The following is a 21,867-nucleotide window of genomic DNA, read 5'->3' as shown; positions in this document are numbered from 1 at the left end:
GCCGATTCCCGGCAGCCTCTCTGCCCGGACTCACAAAATGGCGGCCGGGCCCATCCCCGTAGCGAGATGGCGGCCTCTAGCTACCGCCACCTTGGTGAGGGGCAAGCAGTCCCGTAACTCCCCAACGCCAGCTCACAATCCACCCCCAGCCGCAACACAGGCCGAACGTCTGCAAATATCGGCACACGACCATGTCCAGCTGTCCGATAAAGGGAAATCGCTACCGCAGCCTGCATCCACCATGTAAGCGCGGGGAAGATCCCCGGAGTCCTTGCCAACTTGAATGTACTGCTGCCGCCATATTTATTGTGGGCAGCTGCCAGACGTCATCTTCACCCGCGGACAGGATGCCATGTTCCGTGCGGTCAAGAAATTGGCGTCAACTGGGCAAGCAACACACATCAAAGTTGCTGGTCAGGCAGCATCTCTAGGAAGAGGTACAGTCGACGTTTCAGGCCGAGACCCTTCGTCAGGACTAACTGAAGGAAGAGTGAGTAAGGGATTTGAAAGCTGGAGGGGGAGGGGGAGATGCAAAATGATAGGAGAAGACAGGAGGGGGAGGGATAGAGCCGAGAGCTGGACAGGTGATTGGCAAAGGGGATACGAGAGGATCATGGGACAGGAGGCCCAGGGAGAAAGACGGGGGGGGAGGGGGGAAACCCAGAGGATGGGCACGGGGTATATTCAGAGGGACAGAGGGAGAAAAAAGGAGAGTGAGAGAAAGAATGTGTGCATAAAAATAAATAACAGATGGGGTACGAGGGGGAGGTGGGGCCTTAGCGGAAGTTAGAGAAGTCGATGTTCAACTGAGCTGGCGGCGCCATATTCGTTGTTGGCAGATCACGTTCCATATTTCTCGCGGGCAGCTCTGCCCTGGGAGAATGGGGAAATCATGTTGGCCCCACCATCTTTGTTGCGGGCAGCAGCCCCTACAAGACTGAAATGAGCACGAATAACTACATTTCTTTCCTTCCTTCAGTGCTGCCCGGGACAGAAGCAGGCCTTTCGGCCCTATTTGTATATACTGACACATATTCCTATCTGAACGGCCCCTTTTACTCGCCTTTGGCCCATATTCCCAGGAAGCCTGAACACAGAATATTGGTTTAATGGTTGGATTGTTAGTGTGGAGGAACAGAGGAATTTCGGGGTCCACGTCCATAGAGATATTGAAAGACAGAACAACCACTGGCTTTTACCCAGGCTAGAAAAGGTTAACACAAGGGGCATACTTTTAAAGTGATTGGATATGGCAGACATCCCACCCTGCAAAAACTCATTTCGGGGAGGTAGCACCCCTGCCTCCCACAACCTCATATTCCCCCACCCGCCCCCGGTCGACCTCCAAGGGCGCATGTATACGAGACATTTGATTATGAAAGAACACAACAATTTATTTGACACATATTTAAACTATTTACACACACACACACACACCAATATATATATTCCTTGTTGAGTATTTTGTTGACAATCTCAATACTAATTCTGGACTAGTTCCTGAGGATTGGAGGGTGGCTAATGTAACCCCACTTTTTAAAAAAGGAGGGAGAGAGAAACCGGGGAATTATAGACCGGTTAGCCTAACATCGGTGGTGGGGAAACTGCTGGAGTCAATTATCAAAGATGTGATAACAGCACATTTGGAAAGGGGTGAAATCATCAGACAAAGTCAGCATGGATTTGTGAAAGGAAAATCATGTCTGACGAATTTCATAGAATTTTTTGAGGATGTAACTAGTAGAGTGGATAGGGGAGAACCAGTGGATGTGGTATATTTGGATTTTCAAAAGGCTTTTGACAAGGTCCCACACAGGAGATTAGTGTGCAAACTTAAAGCACACGGTATTGGGAGTAAGGTATTGATGTGGATAGAGAATTAGTTGGCAGACAGGAAGCCAAGAGTGGGAATAAATGGGACCTTTTCAGAATGGCAGGCAGTGACTAGTGGGGTACCGCAAGGCTCAGTGCTGGGACCCCAGTTGTTTACAATATATATTAATGATTTAGATGAGGGAATTAAATGCAGCATCTCCAAGTTTGCGGATGACACAAAGCTGGGCGGCAGTGTTAGCTGTGAGGACGATGCTAAGAGGATACAGGGTGACTTGAATAGGTTGGGTGAGTGGGCAAATTCATGGCAGATGCAATTTAATGTAGATAAATGTGAGATTATCCACTTTGGTGGCAAAAACAGGAAAACAGATTATTAACTAGATGGTGGCTGATTAGGAAAAGGGGAGGTGCAACGAGACCTGGGTGTCATTATACACCAGTCATTGAAAGTGGGCATGCAGGTACAGCAGGCGGTGAAAAAGGCGAATGGTATGCTGGCATTTATAGCGAGAGGATTCGAGTACAGGAGCAGGGAGGTACTACTGCAGTTGTACAAGGCCTTGGTGAGAGCACACCTGGAGTATTGTGTGCAGTTTTGGTCCCCTAATCTGAGGAAAGACATTCTTGCCATAGAGGGAGTACAAAGAAGGTTCAGCAGATTGATTCCTGGGATGGCAGGACTTTCATATGACGAAAGACTGGATTGACTAGGCTTGTACTCGTTGGAATTTAGAAGATTGAGGGGGGGATCTGATTGAAACGTATAAAATCCTAAAGGGATTGGACAGGCTAGATGCAGGAAGATTGTTCCCAATGTTGGGGAAGTCCAGAACGAGGGGTCACAGATTGAGAATAAAGGGGAAGCCTTTTAGGACCGAGATTAGGAAAAACTTCTTCACACAGAGAGTGGTGAATCTGTGGAATTCTCTGCCACAGGAAACAGTTGAGGCCAGTTCATTGGCTATATTTAAGAGGGAGTTAGATATGGCCCTTGTGGCTACAGGGGTCAGGGGGTATGGAGGGAAGGCTGGGGTGGGGTTCTGAGTTGGATGATCAGCCATGATCATAATAAATGGCGGTGCAGGCTCGAAGGGCCGAATGGCCTACTCCTGCACCTATTTTCTATGTTTCTAATGCAAACAGCTTTTCTATTTCTTTTGCAAACTTTCCTTGTACTGTGATGTGGCTCTGCTGAAAAGGACTGTGAAATACTTGAGCAGTCTTCCCTGCAATTAGCCTCCCTAATATGTTGTGGTCCCTAAAAGAAATAAAAGCACAAGGTGTATCCTTATTATATTGTCTTATGTAATACTTTGTTCAGTGATTTTGTCTAATCTGTAAACCAATCTGTAATCTGTAAACTGGGTATTTGCAGAAAATGTGACATTAAAATACAGTATGTACTTATATATTATCATGGAGTCATTTTTAATTCTATTACAACTTTAAGCACGTCTCCAGGGAGTTTGGCCTCATCACGTAGGACATCAGTAGAGTAGCTCCTTAGCAGCTAGGCAGCTAGTTTAAATAACGTTAGCTATGCTAATGAACGAATGACACCTGTTAAACTCACCTCAACATGTCTGTTACAGTCTTAACCCACCAAGGGCAATAGAAAAGTCACTGTTGCAAACAGTGCAGCGAGCAACACTGTCATTATTTTTGACCCCTATTAGGCAGGGGTACACTTTAGGGTAGTCTGGGGTGATGTACGCTTTATATTTTCTTTTTTTGAAACACTCTGCCATGGCGGTGCAGGACACGAAACTGAACTGATGGAGAGAGAGGTCAACTGTAAAGGCCGCCCACAGAGAAGACTGATTGGTCTCTCTTTGTGCTAAGTAGACCAATCAGGATGCTCACTCTTGCTCCCGCTCTCCCTCTCATTTCTGGGATATTGTATATAATTTGCAGGCGTCAGGGAGCTGCTATTAATATGCGGGAGACTCCCGGAACTTCCGGGAGAGGTGGGATGTCTGATATAGGTGGTTTTTTTAACACAGAGTGTGTGGAATGCACTCCCAGGGGTGGTGATAGAGGCAAATACTTAGGGACAATTAAAAGACTCTAAGATGGATGATGGAAAAATGGAGGGATGATTTTAGAGTAGTTTAAAGGATAAGCAGCACCTTGTGCAGTGAAGGGCCTGTACTGTTCAATTCAAGGTCTGTGTTTGAGTGATCGACAATCATCAAAGCCCTCCCCGTCCCCTCTCATCTCCATGACCCCAGTGCTTTGGGGAAATAAATGATTGTACACAACACAAGGATAGGCCGCTGAACTTTACTAAGCACGTAGGACAAGGGGAAGTGGTGACAGAAGCAGAGGGAGTGGGGAGAATGGAGGAGGGAAGTGGGCTGAGTGTGGAGAGGAGGGGGAGAGGGTGGAAGGGGGCAGAGGTGGGCAAAGGGTCAGTGACAGGGGAGGAGGGAGAGGTAGGGGAGGGGAAGTTGGGAATGGAGGGGAGGGGAGGGAGGTTGGGAATGGAGGGGAGAGGAGGGAAGTTGGGAACGGAGGGGAGGGAGGTTGGGAATGGAGGGGAGGGGAGGGAGGTTGGGAATGGAGGGGAGAGGAGGGAAGTTGGGAACAGAGGGGAGGGAGGTTGGTAATGGAGGGGAGGGGAGGGAAGTTGGGAACAGAGGGGAGGGAGGTTGGGAACGGAGGGGAGGGGAAGTTGGGAATGGAGGGGAGGAGAGGGAGGTTGGGAATGGAGGGGAGGGGAGGGAAGTTGGGAACAGAGGGGAGGGAGGTTGGGAATGGAGGGGAGGGGAAGTTGGGAATGGAGGGGAGGGGAGGGAGGTTGGGAACGGAGGGAAAACATGCCTTATTCTATCCACACACCACTAGGTGAGGGGTCCAGCCTGAGACTCTGAATGGATGAGGGGGGAACAGAACTCATCCAGAATTTTCCTGACGGGGACCGAGGTCAGGGTTCTGGTCCAGAAATGTCCGGAGTTTGCTGGGAAAATCCGTCATCACTCCAGTGGCTCCAATAAGGAATGCCCTTCGATAGTCTGATTCCTCGTTGAGTGTCCAGAAGTAAACCTGATCCGGGGTGGAGGGTCGGGGGGTGAGAGCGAGGGAAGGAGAGGAAATTGCATGTGTATTATTCCGGACCCTGGAGCACACCCACCTCTGAGTGTGTGTCCCCTACCCTCGTACACCGAGGTCCCACCGTCCCTCGACTCTCCCCACCGTTCACACTGTGTCCCCTACCCTCGTACACCGAGGTCCCACCGTCCCTTGACACTCCCCACCGTTCACACTGTGTCCCCTACCCTCGTACACCAAGGTCCCACCATCCCTCGACTCTCCCCACCGTTCACACTGTGTCCCCTACCCTCGTACACCGAGGTCCCACCGTCCCTCGACACTCCCCACCGTTCACACTGTGTCCCCTACCCTCGTACACTGAGGTCCCACCGTCCCTCGACTCTCCCCACCACTGACAGCGTGTGTTTGAGGGGAGGTGCCTACCCCAGGGGGCTCTCGATGCCCACACCGCGTACAGAGTGGGGACGTTTTCTGCCTACCACAGTATGTGAACATCTCCCACGTCCCATTACCTGAATCCCTCTTTCCACCAGGTGTTTAATGAGGCTCCTTCGGGTCAGTAACCTGCCGAGAGGGAGAGGGGGCAGAGGAGAAAGAGCGGGGTGCGGAGGGAAAGCGGAGCGGGAGATGCAGTAATGTGCAGTGGGGAGGAAGATGGATGGAGCGAATGTGCAAGAGGGAGAGGGGGGGAGGGGAAGCAGGGGCAGGTGGGGTGAGAGTTACTCGGTTGTAGTTCAAATCATGTCTTCAATCTCACCACCTCTCATTTGCTTCCCTCCCTCCCTCTCACTCTCGACACCCTGCACCTCACCCCCCTCTCTCTTTTCCCTCTCCCACCTTCCCTGCAGATTCTCCTCCAGCCTCCGGCTTCCTGTCCTGGGACACTCCACTCTGCCTGATGCTGCCTCGTTCCCTCCTGTCCTCCACCCTTGCAACTCTTTGAGGATCTCTCCTGCTCCGCTCCCCTTTCCTTAGGGGGTTGGGTGGGTGGATGCATCATTCCTGAGCGCAGCCGTCGTGATGACGATGGGGACGTGAGAGATTTCCCCTCCCCACCATCCTGTAGCCCTCATCAGCTCCTCCCACCTCCTCTACCCCCTCACCCTCCTCCCCCTCTACTCTCACTCTCTCAATCCCCCTGCGTCCCTACCCCCTCCCTCCCCCACAGCCCAATCCCTCTGTCCCTCCCTCAGACACACCCCTTCCATCTCCCCCACACCTCCCTCCTTCTACACTCCCCTCGACCGTCCCTCCCGCCTCCCTCATTCTCTGCGTCCATTCTTTCCCTCCCACGCTGCCCTCCCCCCCACTCACCAGTCGAGGATCTGAGGGAGCAGAGGGAAGCTGAGGGGCCCGGTCCTGGGCATGTAGTACCTGAGGGAGGAGGGAGAACGAGTGAGGTGAGGGGCCTCAGCTAGGGGATGGGGGGAGAATAATGTGAGGGAGAGGGCAGGGATGGAAAGGAATGGTGGGGAGTGAGGAGAGGATCGGGGGGGATAAGGGAGAGGAGGGAGCAAGAGGTTCGGGAGGAGTTGGAGGGGAGGGAGCAGGGAGGGGAAGGGAGGGAGAGGGAGAGACAGCAGGGAGGGGAGGGGAGGGAGAGGGTGCGGAGGGGAGGGGAGAGAGAGGGTGGGGAGGAGTTGGAGGGGAGGGGAGGGAGAGTGTGGGGAGGGGAGGGAGTAGGGGAGGGAGGGGAGGGGAGGGCAGGGAGCAGGGAGGGGAGGGGAGGGAGAGGGTGCAGAGGGGAGGGGAGAGAGAGGGTGGGGAGGAGTGGGAGGGGAGGGAGAGGGTGGGGAAGGGAGGGAGAGGGTGCAGAGAGGAGGGGAGAGAGAGGGTGGGGAGGAGTTGGAGGGGAGGGGAGGGAGAGGGTGGGGAGGGGAGGGCAGGGAGCAGGGTAGGGAGGAGTTGGTGGGGAGGGAGAGACAGCAGGGTGGGGAGAAGAGGGGAGGGTGATGTGAGGGAGATGAGGAGAGGGTGAGGAGGAGGAGAGATGAAGGAGACGAGGGGTTTGAGGGAAGGGGAGAGAGAGGAGTAGGACAGAAGGGAAGGGGGATGTTACCTGCCAACGATGGATGACATGGGGCACTCGAGACAGGTCTCACCGAGGGGCAGGAATGGGAGGATCCCGGTACAGTAGGCCAGCAGGAGGCAGAGCACCCGGTGCATGGTGAATGACCACGGCATCAACGCGTTCTGGGGGAGAGAGGGTCAGTATCTTCCCAACACTCCTCCATACTCAACAACCCTCCCTCCCTCCTCAATATCACCTCCCCCTTTCTGTCCCTACCCCCTCCCAAATAACTCCTTGCTCAACACATCCCTGCTCCCTCCTCACAGCAACCCTGTTCCCACTCTGACGACATTCACACTTGTTGTTTTCATTGTGTTTTTCCATGTAAAAGTTTCAGATAATTCATGTTGAATTGATGTTTTCTTGTGAATGTTATGTCTCTGATTCTCTGTGCCTGTGATGTTGTTGAAGGTCAGTTCTTCACTGTGCTCATGTTAAACTCGGGATTGAAAATCAAACCCAGGGTCAGGCTTTAAACCGGGTTGGACGTTAAACCCGGGGATCGGATGTTAAACCCGAGGATCGGATGTTAAACCCGGGGATCGGACGTTAAACCCGGGGATCGGATGTTAAACCCGAGGATCGGATGTTAAACCCGGGGATCGGACGTTAAACCCGGGGATCGGACGTTAAACCCGAGGATCGGATGTTAAACCCGGGGATCGGATGTTAAACCCAGGGATCGGATGTTAAACCCAGGGTCGGAGGTTAAACCCAGGGTCGGAGGTTAAACCACAAGGATTGGGTGTTAATCCCCAGGGATCAGACGTTAAACCCCGGGTATCGGGTGTTAATCCCCAGGGATCAGACGTTAAACCCGGGTTGGACGTTAAACCCTGGTGTCGGGCATTAAACCCCAGGGTCGGGCGTTAAACCCCAGGGTCGGGTGTTAAATCTGGAGATCAGACATTACACCCGGGGTCAGACATTAAACCTGACTTTGACCTTTTCATTGTCTCTGTTCTCCACTTGCCATCAGACAGAAGGTACAAAAATCTGCTCCTGTCTCTTATGGTCTTACAAAACAGTCAGGCTTACCTGCTATTCTCTGTAAAATATGAACTCTGAACCTGACAATCTACCTGGTCCAGAAACCTTTCATCTACCTGTGTTGCCCTTTCTCTGAGAAGGTTAAATGCCTCACCTCCCTGTGACACTGCCGCATGATGTCATCGCTCTCAGTGGCCCACACTGTGATCTGTTCCCGCTTGTACCTCTTCACCAGCTCCGACACCTGAGGCCGAGAGAGAGAGCACGAGACACCGGCATTCTCAGAGAAACAAAACTAGACTGGCAGGTGAGGGTGAGATCAAAACTGAGGCTTTATAAGGCATTGGTCAGAGCACACGGGGCATTGTGAGCAGCTCGGGGCCTTTTATCCAAAGAAAGGGTGTGCTGGTACTGGAGATGGAACAGAGGAGGGTCATGCAGCTGTCCCAGGAATTAAAGGGTTAACATATGAGGAGTGTTTGATGACTCCGGGCTTGTACCTGCTGGAGTTTAAAAGAATGAGGGGGGATCTCACTGAAACCTTTCGAATATTGAAAGGCTTTGATAGAGTGGATGTGAAGAGGGTGTTTCCTACAGTGAGGGAGTCGAGGAGCAGACGGCACAATCTCAGAACAGAAGAGTGGAAGAATGTCCATTTAGAAAAGAGATGAGGAGGATTTTCTTTAGCCAGAGGACAGTGAATCTGTTAAGTTCATTGCCACAGACAGCTGTGGAGGACAAGTCACTGGGTATATTTCAAGTGGAGGAAGGTAGGTCCTTGGGAGAGGAGGGGGGTGCGAGAGATGGGGAGGGGGCAAGAGAGGGGGGAGGGTGGAGAGAGAGAGAGAGGGGAGGGGAGGGAGTGAGGGGAGAGAGGGAAGAGGGAGACTGACAGTTGAAAACTGTCAGACAATTGAGGTTCCCTCAGGCTGTAGATTGTGTAGTATAGCTTAATGACTGGTTGATTACAGTGAGGGTGTGGGGCTTTGGAGAGGGTAGGGGGGCTTTGGAGAGGGTAGGGGGACTTTGGAGAGGGTGTGGGGGCTTTGGAGAGGGTATGGGGGATTTGGAGAGGGTGTGGGGGCTTTGGAGAGGGTGTGGGGGATTTGGAGAGGGTGTGGGGGCTTTGGAGAGGATGTGGGGGCTTTGGAGAGGTTAGGGGGGCTTTGGAGAGGGTGTGGGGGCTTTGGAGAGGGTAGGGGAGCTTCGGAGAGGGCGTGGGGGCTTTGGAGAGGGTAGGGGAGCTTCGGAGAGGGCGTGGGGGCTTTGGAGAGGGTAGGGGAGCTTCGGAGAGGGCGTGGGGGCTTTGGAGAGAGGGCAGAAGAAGCTCACCAGGAAGCTGCCTGGATTAGAGGGCCTGAGCTGGAAGGAGATATTGGACAAAGTTGAGTTGTTTTCTCTGGGGTAGCAGAGGCTGAGGGGGGATCTGGTAGAGGTTTATAAGATTAAGAGGCACAGATAGAGTGGACAGACAGTGTCATTTTCCCAGGGTTGAAATGTCTAAAGCCAGCGGACGTGGAGTTAAGGTGAGAGGGAGTGGAGGTTCAAAGGAGATGTGAGAGGCAAGTTTTTTTACCCAGAGAGTGGTGGGTGCCTGGGGTGGTGGTACAGGCAGAAACATTAGGGACTTTAAGAGATGTTTAGATCAGCATGTGAATGTGAGGAAAATGGTGGGATATGGACATTGTGTTTGGAAAAGAGATGAGCTTAGTTAGCTGAACATGAGTTGCTGGAAATCCAGAGTAACACACACAACATACTGGAGGAACTCAGCAGGTCAGGTAGCATCTATGGAAATGAGAAAACCATTAACATTTCGAGCCGAGACCCTTCATTTGGACTGGAAAGGAAGGGGAGAAGTCAGAGACAGAGGTGGGGAGGGAGGAAGAAGTACAAGGTGGAAGGTGACAGGTGAAACTGGGGGGGGGTGAAGTAAAGAGCTGGGAAGTTGATTGGTGAAAGAGATAAAGGGCTGGAGAAGGGGGATCTGATAGGAGAGACCAGAAGGCCGTGGAAGAAAGAGAAGTGGGGGGAGCACCAGCGGGAGATGAGGTGAGAGAGGAGAATGGTGAAGGGGGGTGGGCCATACGCAGAAGTTTGAGAAATCAATGTTCATGCCATCAGGTTGGAGGCTTCTCAGATGAGTGTGGCCTCATCACAACAGTAGGGGAGACCATGGAGAGACATATCGGAATGAGAATGGGAAATTGGACCACATTTTAAATATTGTGTTTAGTTCTGGTTGCCTCATTATAGGAAGGACAAGGAAGATTTAGAGTGGGTGCAGAGGAGATTTACCAGGATGCTGCCTGGATTAGAGAACATGTCTGATGAGGAAAGCTTGAGCAAGTTTGAGCTTTTCTTTTTGAAGTGAAGGAGGATGAGAGGTGACTTGTTAAGAGGCAGAGATCGAGTGGACAGTCAGATACTTTTTTCCCAGGGTGGAAATGGTGAATAGAAGGGGGCATCATTTCAAGGGCAGGTGCAACGAGACCTGGGTATCATTATACACCAGTCATTGAAAATGGGCATGCAGGTACAGCAGGTGGTGAAAAAGGTGAATGGTATGCTGGCATTTATAGCGAGAGGATTCGAGTACAGGAGCAGGGAGGTACTACTGCAGTTGTACAAGGCCTTGGTGAGACCACACCTGGAGAATTGTGTGCAGTTTTGGTCCCCTAATCTGAGGAAAGACATCTTTGCCATAGAGGGAGTACAAAGAAGGTTCACCAGATTGATTCCTGGGATGGCAGGACTTTCATATGAAGAAAGACTGGATGAACTGGGCTTGTACTCGTTGGAATTTAGAAGACTGAGGGGGGATCTGATTGAAACGTATAAAATCCTAAAGGGATTGGACAGGCTAGATGCAGGAAGATTGTTCCCGATGTTGGGGAAGTCCAGAACGAGGGGTCACAGTTTAAGGATAAAGGGGAAGCCTTTTAGGACCGAGATGAGGAAAAACTTCTTCACACAGAGAGTGGCCTACCCCTGCAACTATTTTCTATGTTTCTTTGTTTCTAAGACGATCAGAGGAAAGTATGGGGGGGTGGGGGGTGGGACATCTGAGGTAGGTTTTTGCAGAGAGAGTGATGGGTGTGTGGAACACCTTGCCAGGGTGGTGGTAGAGGCATTTAAGAAACTTTTAGGAAGGCTGATGGATGAGAGAAAAGTGGAGGGCTATGTGGGTTAAAATTTCAGTCAAACAGTGTAGGCCAAAGAGCCTGCACTTTGCTCAAACTACACGCAGAGGGATACAGGAGAGTCGTAGGCAAATGGGACTGGCTCAGCACAGACTGGTTGGGTCAAAGTGCTTTCTGACCCTGGTGAAGGGTGAAGGGTGAGGGGTCAGGCCAGCTCACCTTGCGGATCAGCTGTGGGTCATTCTCTTTTATCTCGACATTGATCGGGAGTGTTGGAAAGTTCTGGAAAACCTCCTCCAACCGTGGGATCTGTCGATCTGTCCCTGTGCTGAGTTGTCCTGAGGTGGAGACAGCGCAGGTGACTTGACATAAACACTCCTGACCCCGGTGACCCCTGACCCACCACCTGAACCAATCTGGATGCACCATGACATCTGACCTTTTGACCTCGACGACCCCAAGAGCCCTTACCTCTGTGACCTTTTACATCCCCAGAACTGCCTTGAGCCTGACTTACTGTGACCCCTGAGTCCCTAAGACCCTGGAACTCCTCCGGACCTTTGACTCCCATGAATCTTGATGACCGTGACCCCACGACCCTTGACTGTCATGACAACCCTGGACCCAGATCCCTGTTACACCTGACCTCCTCTCTCCACATACCTCCCTAACCCCAACGGCCCTTCGAGCTCAAATCTGACACCTACCGCCCCTGTGACCCCTGGTTCCGCCACTCCCCAGCACTGTGAACCTCGACCCTCAGAGATGTTTCCCCCATCCCACAGACTCACCTGAGTAGAAAGTAACTTCCAACCGCTCCTGGTAGGGGGGCAGATCCTGGGGGAGGAGAGGAGTAGTGAGGGCCAACACTCCAAGGTCCCTCCCCTCCCTGAGGCCCTCCCTCCATCATGGAGGGTCCCTCCTCCCTCACTGAATGGCTCCCTCCCTCACTCCTCAGAAGGCAGGAGATTGGGGCTGAGAGGAAAATTGGATCTGCCATGATGAAATGGCAGAGCAGACTTGATGGGCCAAATGGCCTAATTCTGCACTTATACCTTATGGTCTTATCACCAAGGGTCCCTCCTCTATCACCAAGAATTCTACTCCTCCTTGATAGTCACTTGCCCTCAGCGATGGTCTCCTACCTCACTGAGGGTCCCTCCTTCTACCCAGGGGTCTCACCCCCATCCGAGGGTTTCCCCTTATACCTAGAGGGTCTCTCCCCCACCCTATCCCTCCGTCTCCCTCCCCCACCCCTCATCGAGAGACTGACCTTGTAGTCGACATCCCGGATTCTGATCTCGAGGCCGGCCTGCCTCTCGAGGGTGGTGTCATGGGACACAACCACCTCCCCGTCCCGAGTAAGGCAGCAATCCAACTCCAGCATGTCTGTCCCACACTCGGCAGCACTGGGAGGGGGTGCGGAGATAGCCAGTCAGAGAGGATTGTGGAATCATACTGCGCTTCCACCTTGGAGGCACATGGTAAAGTAGGCCATAGTCAGCATAGTTTCCTCAAGGGAAAATCTTTTCTGACAAATCTGTTGGAATTCTTTGAAGAAATAATAAGCAGGATAGACAAAGGAGAATTGGTCGATGTTGTGTAAATGGATTTTCAGAAGACCTCTGACAAGCTGTCACACATGAGGCTGCTTAACAAGCTAAAAGGCCGTGGTATTACAGGAAAGATTCTAGCAGGATAAAGCAGTGGCTGATTGGCAGGGGGCAAAGAGTGGGATAAAAGTGAGCTCTTTCTGACTGGCTGCTGGTGGCTAGTGGTGTTCCACAGGGTCTGTGTTGGGACCGATTCTTTTTACATTGTATGTTAATGATTTGGATGATGGAATTGATAGGTTGGTGGTCAAGTTTTCAGACAATATGAAGATAGGTGGAGGGACAGGTAGTTTTGAGGAAGTTGAGAGACTACAGAAGGACTTGGACAGATTAGGCGAATGGGCAAAGAAGTGGCAGATGGAATACAGTGTTTGGAAGAGTAAGGTCGTGCATTTTGGTAGAAGGAATAAAGGCAAAGACTATTTTTCTTAAATGGGGAGAGAATTCAAAAATCTGAGGTGCAAAACGATTTGGGAGTGCTTGTGCAGGATTCCCTAAAGGTTAATTTGCAGGTTGAGTCTGTGGTGAGGAAGGTAAATGTAGTGTTTAGCATTAATTTTGAGAGGACTAGAATATAAAATCAAGGATGTAACACTGAGGCTTTAGAAGGCACTAGTCAGAGTCCAGAGACCTGGGGAGGTTCTTGGGAATCCGGAAAAGTGAATGAAAGGGAAAGTGAAAGGCAGCTGATGTTTCTACATGGACTTCAGCAAGGCCTTTGACAAGGTCTTGCGTGGGAGATTGGTCAAGAAGGTTTGGTTGCTCAGCATTCAGGATGGGATGGTAAATTGGTCGAGAGGGCTAATAAATCAGCCATAATGGAAGGGTAGACAAACTCGGTGGTTTTACCTAAATTCTTATATTTATTTCAAGCAGTGCCAATTTTTATTGTGAAATCCTTTTTTGATAATGTTGATTCTAAAATTTCTTCATATATATGGCAGAATAAAAATCCTAGGTTAGGTAAAAGATATCTACAGAAGTCTAAAAAGGAGGGTGGTCTGGCACTGCCAAACTTTAGATTTTACTATTGGGCAATTAATATTTGATATTTAAAATTTTTGGACATGGGACTTGGACATAACTTCAAGTCCACATTGGGTCAATCTTGAATGTAAGTCTGTACAAGGGTTTTCACTGGGTTCTATTTCAGGGACTTTGCTTCCCTTTGCTCTTTCTAAATTGCATAAACAAATGGATAATCCAATAGTTAAATATACTTTACGGATATGGTTTCAATTTCGAAAATCTTTTGGGCTGAATCAATTTATTCTAGCAAGCCCTATTTTATCAAATTTTTTTTCAACCCTCTATCATGGATCGAGCCTATTTGGTTTGGAAAAGCAAAGGTGTATTACGATTTTGTGATCTATTTTAGGGATAACTGTTTCATGTCCTTCGAACAATTATCTAATAAATATAATTTGCCTAGATCCCATCTCTTTAAATATTTAGAGATTAGAAACTTTTAAAATACTGTTGTTCCTACCTTTCTGAATCTACCTTGTATATCCAATGGATATTTTGGAAAAAATTTAGATTTAAATCCTTTTCAGAAAGGTGTAATAGCAACTATTTATAATATAATTATGAAAATACATCCAAATTTCTCTAATAAAATTAAGAATGATTGGGAAACAGAACTTAAGCTTACTTTATTGAAAAATGGGATCAAATTCTTCAATTAGTTAATTCATCCTCTATATGTGCTAAACACGTGTTGATACTGTTTAAAGTAGTACATAGGGCCCATATGTCTAAGGATAAATTAGCTCGTTATTATTCTCATATAAATCCTGTATGTGACAGATATCACTCTGAGATAGCTTCTTTAACTCATATGTTTTGGTCATGTCCTTTTTTGAAAAAAATATTGGAAAGATATCTTTGATATTATTTCAACTGTTTTGAGTATTGATTTACAACCTCACCCAATCACTGCTATTTTTGGTTTACCAATGATAGAACCAATTCATCTGACCTGTTCAGCTCATCGGATGATTGCATTTCTTACATTAATGGCCAGAAGATCCATTTTGCTGAATTGGAAAGAGATTAATCCTTCCACCACATTTCATTGGTTCTCTCAAACTATGTTGTGTTTAAATTTGGAAAAAAAATAGAAGTGTTATTTATGACCCTTCTATTAAATTTGAAAAGACTTGGAGGCCATTTATTCAACACTTCTGTATGATATAATTTGACATTTTCCAAACCCACTCTATTTCTTTTTAATATATGGAGAGAGCAGCAGGGTTAATGACACTAATGGTCCTATTTGACGTAACATAACAGCCTAGGTCTTTTAATTTTATTAGTTTAGTTGTTTAGTATTGTTTAGTTTAGTTTTTTTGGGGGGGGTATTTTGTTTTTTTTTTCTTTTTCTATGCTATTTTTAACATTTTTTAACTTATATTATATTTGTATTTGTAATTTGCACGACTTTGGGAGGTTAATATCCATGCGTTAACTGAGTTTATATTTTTACATGCTAATTATTAATAATGTAATCACAATAGCTTTGTATTAATATTATGTTGTGTTTAACATTTTGATATCAATAAAAAGATTGGAAAAGACAAAAAGAGCAACTCGATGGGCTTGAATGGCCTAATTCTGCTCCTGTATCTGACGGTCTTACCTCAGGGAGACAGAGACAGGGGAGGGCCAATCAGGGCAGTTCCTGGGATTGCACTGTGCATCTGCTGCCCATGGGGATAAAGCTCGGTGTGGGAAGCCAGCTAGCGCAGGGAGTGGGTTGCCTCTCTGCACAGCCCGTAGCCCATAGGGAGAGCCGATCTGTGGGATTGTATCTTGTACGGGCTGCCTGAGACCAGGAGCCAATGAGAACACATGGTAGGATGGCGCTGTGCGCTCACGGCCCAAGGTGGCAGGTGGCACGGACACAGGCAGAGCCAATTGCACAGCACTGTGGGATCATACTGTGCTTCAGAGAGGGCGAGAAGGCAGAGTGGGATATGGAAGGAGAGGGAGACGATGAGGGGGGAAGGACACTCACTGTTGGAAGGCTTCCATCGTGTTCTCGATCCGCTCTCCAGCTCCTGTTGGTTTAGCAGGGTAAATCAGACACAAAATGTCACCGTGAACTCCCCCACCCACACACACATCCTTCCCTCTCCAACATGGGAGCAACCCCATGGAGAGGCAGATCCAACCGGGGAGCAGGAGTCCTCCCTCTCCTCCCCCCACCCATCTTCCTCCCTTTCCTCTATCCTATCCCTCCTTACCCTCTCCCCTCTCAAATCCCCTTCCCTCCTCTACCCCCACTCTCTTTTCCTTTCCCCCTGCCTGCCGTCCCTCACTGACCTCCGCGGTGGGAGATGTGCCGGGCTTGGAACGCCAGTCTCTTCCTCCTGTGGAGCACCCATGGGTGTCGGAGAAACCAGGCGGAGGCCAGTGTGTATCCAGCCAGAGCGATGAAAGCTAGCAGCAGTGGAAACATCGTACCGCTCTTCCTGCCCGGGTTCCCTCTCACTACTCCAGCACCAACCTCTGCCCCCTTGTCAGATCAGTTCTGTCCCGGTCTCATTCGAGCCTGTCCAGGCACATTCCAGCCTACTGCTGGCTCAGCTTGGCTCCCTTAGGCGGGGGTTGGAGGAGGTGGGGTGTGACTGGGTGGGTCAGTGTGGACTCTGTACCTGTTGTCAGCAAATGAAAGGACAGGCTGTCCAGGTCTCTGCAGAGCCAAACTCTAGGTTCCCATGGCACCGTTCTCTCCCTGCTCTCTGCGTAGTGACTGAGGGGACAGAGGGAGAGGGGTTAAAGAGAGAGGGGGGAGAGAAGGGATAGAGAGAGAGAGGGGGAGAGAAAGACAGAGCAGAGTTAAAGAGAGAGACAGACAGGGAGAGGGAATAGAGGGAGAGAGGGGATAAAGAAAGAGACAGACAGGTAGAGAGAGAGGAAGGAGGCAGAGAGAGGAGAGAGATGTAGAGTGAGTGAGGAAGTGAGGAAGAGACAGAGAGAGAGAGAGAATGAGAAGGGAAGAGAGGAGAGAGTGAAGGAGGGGGGTTACCTTGCTAATATGCTTTTAACAAGAATCAAACATTTTCTATATACCACTGCATGCTTTAGGAATTTGCTGTGGTTTGTTGGTGCATCTTGCAACAAAAGAGGTATAAAGAATAAATAACTACATCAAAATAAAGTTGGAGGTTACAGGTATGGAATAAAATATGCATAAACAGCAGCCTGTGTTTACAGTACAACCCAAGCATTCTAAAAAGTGGTTTAACACTTTGAGAGGCAGTGCAGTGCCGGGTAATAGATAATGGAGGTGGGGCTAACTGGAATGGTTGTTCAGATTAGTTGCCTGGAGGAAGGAGTTTTTAAAATGGTGGAAAGATTTTGATATTTATTTAACCCTATAGCACTTTCCAGAAGGGAGCTTTTGGAAAGGGAAGTTTGCTGTGTGGGTGGGAAGTGCCTGCAAGGATTTTCCTGCCCCCTTTGTCCTGGACACACACACACACTGGGCCGGCCATGATGGTGGACTGCGGACAATGATCTTTTCTGCTGACCTGCTGACTCTCTGTAGTTTCTGTGTGCTGTGAGAGGGTGTTGAACCAAAGGCGAAGGTAATGGCTGACGTGAGGATACTCTCTGTGATGGCAGTGAAGAATTACACTGGTACATTCTGGGGAAGATGGAGTTTTACCTACTGCTGTAGGAAGTACATCCTCTGCCGAGCCTTTTTGTTACTGAGGATATGTAGTTCTTCCTCCCAGTGGGAACAATGTTACTGAGCATTGAAACTGTAGATGCTGAGTGGGTGGGGAGGAGACACATTCCCCCTGAAGTCGGTTTGTGTCTCTACCGTTTGCAGGGCCTTCATCTCCGAGCTGTTGTGATTTCTTCACTTCCTGCTGATATTGGATTCGTCTTCTCTGGCCATTAGTCCGACGACAGTGGTGACGTCCGCCCTCATTATCAGTTTAACCAATGATCACTGGAGATGCAGTCACTGGTGTAGAATCATAGAAAACTACAGCACAGAAGCAGGCTGTTTGGCCCATCTAATCCATGCCATACTACTTAAACAGCCTACTCTTATCGACCTGCACGGAACCACAGCTTTCCATACCCCTAGCATTCATTTACCTATCCAAACTTCTCTTAAACATTGAAGTCAAGCTCTTGTGTGCTAATCCTATTGACCATTGCGCTCCCAACCCCTAGCATTCATTTACCTATCCAAACTTCTCTTAAATGTTGGAATTGAACTTTGCAAGCACCACTTGTGCTGGCAGCTCATTCCACACTCTCACGGTCCCCGACCCCCTGACTGAATAAGTGTCCCCTCATAGAAACATAGAAACATAGAAAATAGGTGCAGGAGTAGGCCATTCGGCCCTTCGAGCCTGCACCGCCATTTATTATGATCATGGCTGATCATCCAACTCAGAACCCAGCCTTCCCTCCATACCCCGTGACCCCTGTAGCCACAAGGGCCATATCTAACTTCCTTTTAAACATAGCTAATGAACTGGCCTCAACAGTTTGCTGTGGCAGAGAATTCCACAGATTCACCACTCTCTGTGTGAAGAAGTTTTTCCTAATCTCGGTCCTAAAAGGCTTCCCCTCTATCCTCAAACTGTGACCCCTCGTTCTAGACCTCCCCAACATCGGGAACAATCTTCCCGCATCTAGCCTGTCCAATCCCTTTAGGATCTTATACGTTTCAATCAGATCCCCCCTCAATCTTCTAAATTCCAACGAGTACAAGCCCAGTTCATCCAGTCTTTCTTCATATGAAAGACCTGCCATCCCAGGAATCAATCTGGTGAACCTTCTTTGTACTCCCTCTATGGCAAGGATGTCTTTCCTCAGATTAGGGGACCAAAACTGCACACAATACTCCAGGTGTGGTCTCACCAAGGCCTTGTACAACTGCAGTAGTACCTCCCTGCTCCTGTACTCGAATCCTCTCGCTATAAATGCCAGCATACCGTTCGCCTTTTTCACCGCCTGCTGTACCTGCATGCCCACTTTCAATGACTGGTGTATAATGACACCCAGGTCTCGTTGCACCTCCCCTTTTCCTAATCGGCCACCATTCAGATAATAATCTGTTTTCCTATTTTTGCCACCAAAGTGGATAACTTCACATTTATCCACATTAAATTGCATCTGCCATGAGTTTGCCCACTCACCCAACCTATCCAAGTCACCCTGCATCCTCTTAGCATCCTCCTCACTGCTAACACTGCCGCCCAGCTTCGTGTCATCCGCAAACTTGGAGATGCTGCATTTAATTCCCTCATCCAAGTCATTAATATATATTGTAAACAACTGGGGTCCCAGCACTGAGCCTTGCGGTACCCCACTAGTCACCGCCTGCCATTCTGAAAAGGTCCCGTTTATTCCCACTCTTTGCTTCCTGTCTGCTAACCAATTCTCCACCCACACCAATACCTTACCCCCAATACCATGTGCTTTAAGTTTGCACACTAATCTCCTGTGTGGGACCTTGTCAAAAGCCTTTTGAAAATCCAAATATACCACATCCACTGATTCTCCCCTATCCACTCTACTAGTTACATCCTCAAAAAATTCTATGAGATTCGTCAGACATGATTTTCCTTTCACAAATCCATGCTGACTTTGTCCGATCATTTCACCGCTTTCCAAATGTGCTGTTATCACATCCTTGATAACTGACTCCAGCAGTTTCCCCACCACCGACGTTAGGCTAACCGGCCTATAATTCCCCGGTTTCTCTCTCCCTCCTTTTTTAAAAAGTGGGGTTACATTAGCCACCCTCCAATCCTCAGGAACTAGTCCAGAATCTAACGAGTTTTGAAAAATTATCACTAATGCATCCACTATTTCTTGGGCCACTTCCTTAAGCACTCTGGGATGCAGACCATCTGGCCCTGGGGATTTATCTGCCTTCAATCCCTTCAATTTACCTAACACCACTTCCCTACTAACATGTATTTCGCTCAGTTCCTCCATCTCACTGGACCCTCTGTCCCTTACTATTTCTGGAAGATTATTTATGTCCTCCTTAGTGAAGACAGAACCAAAGTAATTATTCAATTGGTCTGCCATGTCCTTGCTCCCCATAATCAATTCACCTGTTTCTGTTTGCAGGGGACCTACATTTGTCTTTATCAGTCTTTTCCTTTTTACATATCTATAAAAGCTTTTACAGTCCGTTTTTATGTTCTCTGCCAGTTTTCTCTCATAATCTTTTTTCCCCTTCCTAATTAAGCCCTTTGTCCTCCTCTGCTGAACTCTGAATTTCTCCCAGTCCTCAGGTGAGCCACTTTCTCTGGCTAATTTGTACTTTCTCTGGCTAATTTGTTCCCCTTAAACTTTTCACCTTTCACCCTTAACCCATGACCTCTGGTTGTTGTCCCACCCAACTTCAGTGGAAAAAGCCTGCTTGCATTTACCCTGTCTATACATCTTATTATTCTGCATACCCCTGTCAAATCTCCTCCCAATCTTCTGCATTCCAAGGAATAAAGTCCTAACCTATTCAATCTTTCCTTCTAACTCAGGTCCCCCAGACTCAGCAACATCCTTGTAAATTTTCTTTTTACTCTTTCATTGTTATTTACAGAAGTTACAGAACCTGAGCCTCTGTACCTCCCTCTGCGACTGGATCCTCGACTTCCTAGCCGGAAGACCACAATCTGTGTGGATTGGTGATAATATCTCCTCCTTGCTGACAATCAACACTGGTGCACCTCATGGGATGTGTGCTTAGCCCACTGCTCTACTCTCTCTATACCCATGACTGTGTGGCTAGGCATAGCTTAAATACCATCTATACATTTGCTGATGATACAACCATTGTTGGTAGAATCTCAGGTGGTGACGAGAGGGCGTAGAGGAGTGAGATATGCCAACTAGTGGAGTGGTGTCACAGAAACAACCTGGCACTCAACGTCAGAAAGTCGAAAGAGCTGATTGTGGACTTCAGGAAGGGTAAGACGGAGGAACACATACCCATCCTCACAGAGGGATCCGAAGTGGAGAGAGTGAGCAGTTTCAAGTTCCTGGGTGAGATGATCTCTGAGGACCTAACCTGGTTGGTTATAAAGAAGGCAAGACAGTGTCTATACTTTATTAGGAGTTTGAAGAGATTTGGCATGTCAACAAATACACTCAAAAACGTCTATAGTTGTACTGTGGAGAGCATTCTGACAGGCTGCATCACTGTCTGGTATGGGGAGGGTACTGCACAGGACCGAAAGAAGCAGCAGAAGGTTGTAAATTTAGTCAGCTCCATCTTGGGCACTAGCCTACAAAGTACCCTGGACATCGTCAGGGAGCGGTGTCTCAGAAAGGCAGCGTCCATTATTAAGGACCTCCAGCACCCAGGGCATGCCCTTTTCTCACTGTTACCATCAGGTAGGAGATACAGAAGCCTGAAGGCACACACTCAGCGATTCAGGAACAGCTTCTTCCCCTCTGCCATCCGATTCCTAAATGGACACTGAAGCTTTGGACACTACCTCACTTTTTAATATATTCATTATACGTATACACTGTAATTGATTTACTTTTTAAATTATTTTTTCTCTGCTAGATTATGTATTGCATTGAACTGCTGCTGCTAAGTAACAAATTTCATGTCACATGCCGGTGATAATAAACCTGATTCTGATTGTTTACATCTTTCCTGTAGGTAAATGCCAAAACTCCACACAACACTCCAAATTAGGCCTCACCAATGTCTTATACAACCTCTACATAACATCCCATCTCCTGTACTCAATACTTTGATTTATGAAGGCCAATGTGCCCAAACCTTTCTTTATGACCCTACCTACCTGTGATGTCACTTATGGACCTCCATTCCCAGATCCCTCTGCTCTACCACACTCCTCAGTGCCCTACCATTCACTGCTCAAAACCTACCCTGGCCGGTCCTACTGAAGTGCAAAACCTCACACTTGTCTGCATTAAATTTCATCTGCCATTTTTTAGCCCATTTTTCAAGCTGGTCCATATCCCACTACAAGCTGTGATAATCTTCCTCATTGTCCACTACACCCCCAATCTTGGTGTCATCCACAAATTTGCTGATCCAGTTATCCACATTATCATCCAGATCAGTGCTAGAGATGACAAACAACAAAGGGCCCAGCACTGATCCCTGCGGTACACCACTAGTCACAGGCTTCCA

The 21,867-nt window shown here is 48.7% G+C and overlaps 1 protein-coding gene across 1 annotated transcript; it reads right to left on the bottom strand.

The window, feature by feature from the left end:
• Positions 1-1,341: 1,341 nt before the first annotated feature.
• gdpd3b (glycerophosphodiester phosphodiesterase domain containing 3b) lies at positions 1,342-16,320 on the bottom strand. The gene is made up of 10 exons (XM_063063042.1): positions 16,035-16,320; positions 15,727-15,769; positions 12,368-12,503; positions 11,886-11,931; positions 11,314-11,432; positions 8,106-8,195; positions 6,950-7,083; positions 6,205-6,264; positions 5,403-5,454; positions 1,342-4,881 (listed from the first exon to the last, which is right to left on the bottom strand). Exons 1-10 carry the CDS (start codon positions 16,168-16,170, stop codon positions 4,732-4,734), a joined length of 966 nt encoding a protein of 321 aa, XP_062919112.1. The 5' UTR covers positions 16,171-16,320; the 3' UTR covers positions 1,342-4,731.
• Positions 16,321-21,867: the final 5,547 nt, after the last annotated feature.

This window comes from Mobula hypostoma, chromosome 11 (genome assembly GCF_963921235.1).
Source record: "Mobula hypostoma chromosome 11, sMobHyp1.1, whole genome shotgun sequence".
NCBI classification, from domain to species: domain Eukaryota; kingdom Metazoa; phylum Chordata; class Chondrichthyes; order Myliobatiformes; family Myliobatidae; genus Mobula; species Mobula hypostoma.
This window is presented reverse-complemented; position numbering and strand designations above follow the sequence as displayed.

Excerpts from the sequence above, each read along its gene's own strand:
- gdpd3b (XM_063063042.1), bottom strand. The coding sequence starts at position 16,170 with ATGTTTCCACTGCTGCTAGCTTTCATCGCTCTGGCTGGATACACACTG. Across the intron at positions 7,084-8,105 it reads TGCGGCAGTGTCACAGGGAG|AACGCGTTGATGCCGTGGTC; the intron begins GTGAGGCATTTA and ends TCTCTCCCCCAG. Across the intron at positions 4,882-5,402 it reads TGGTGGAAAGAGGGATTCAG|GTTTACTTCTGGACACTCAA; the intron begins GTAATGGGACGT and ends ACCCCGGATCAG.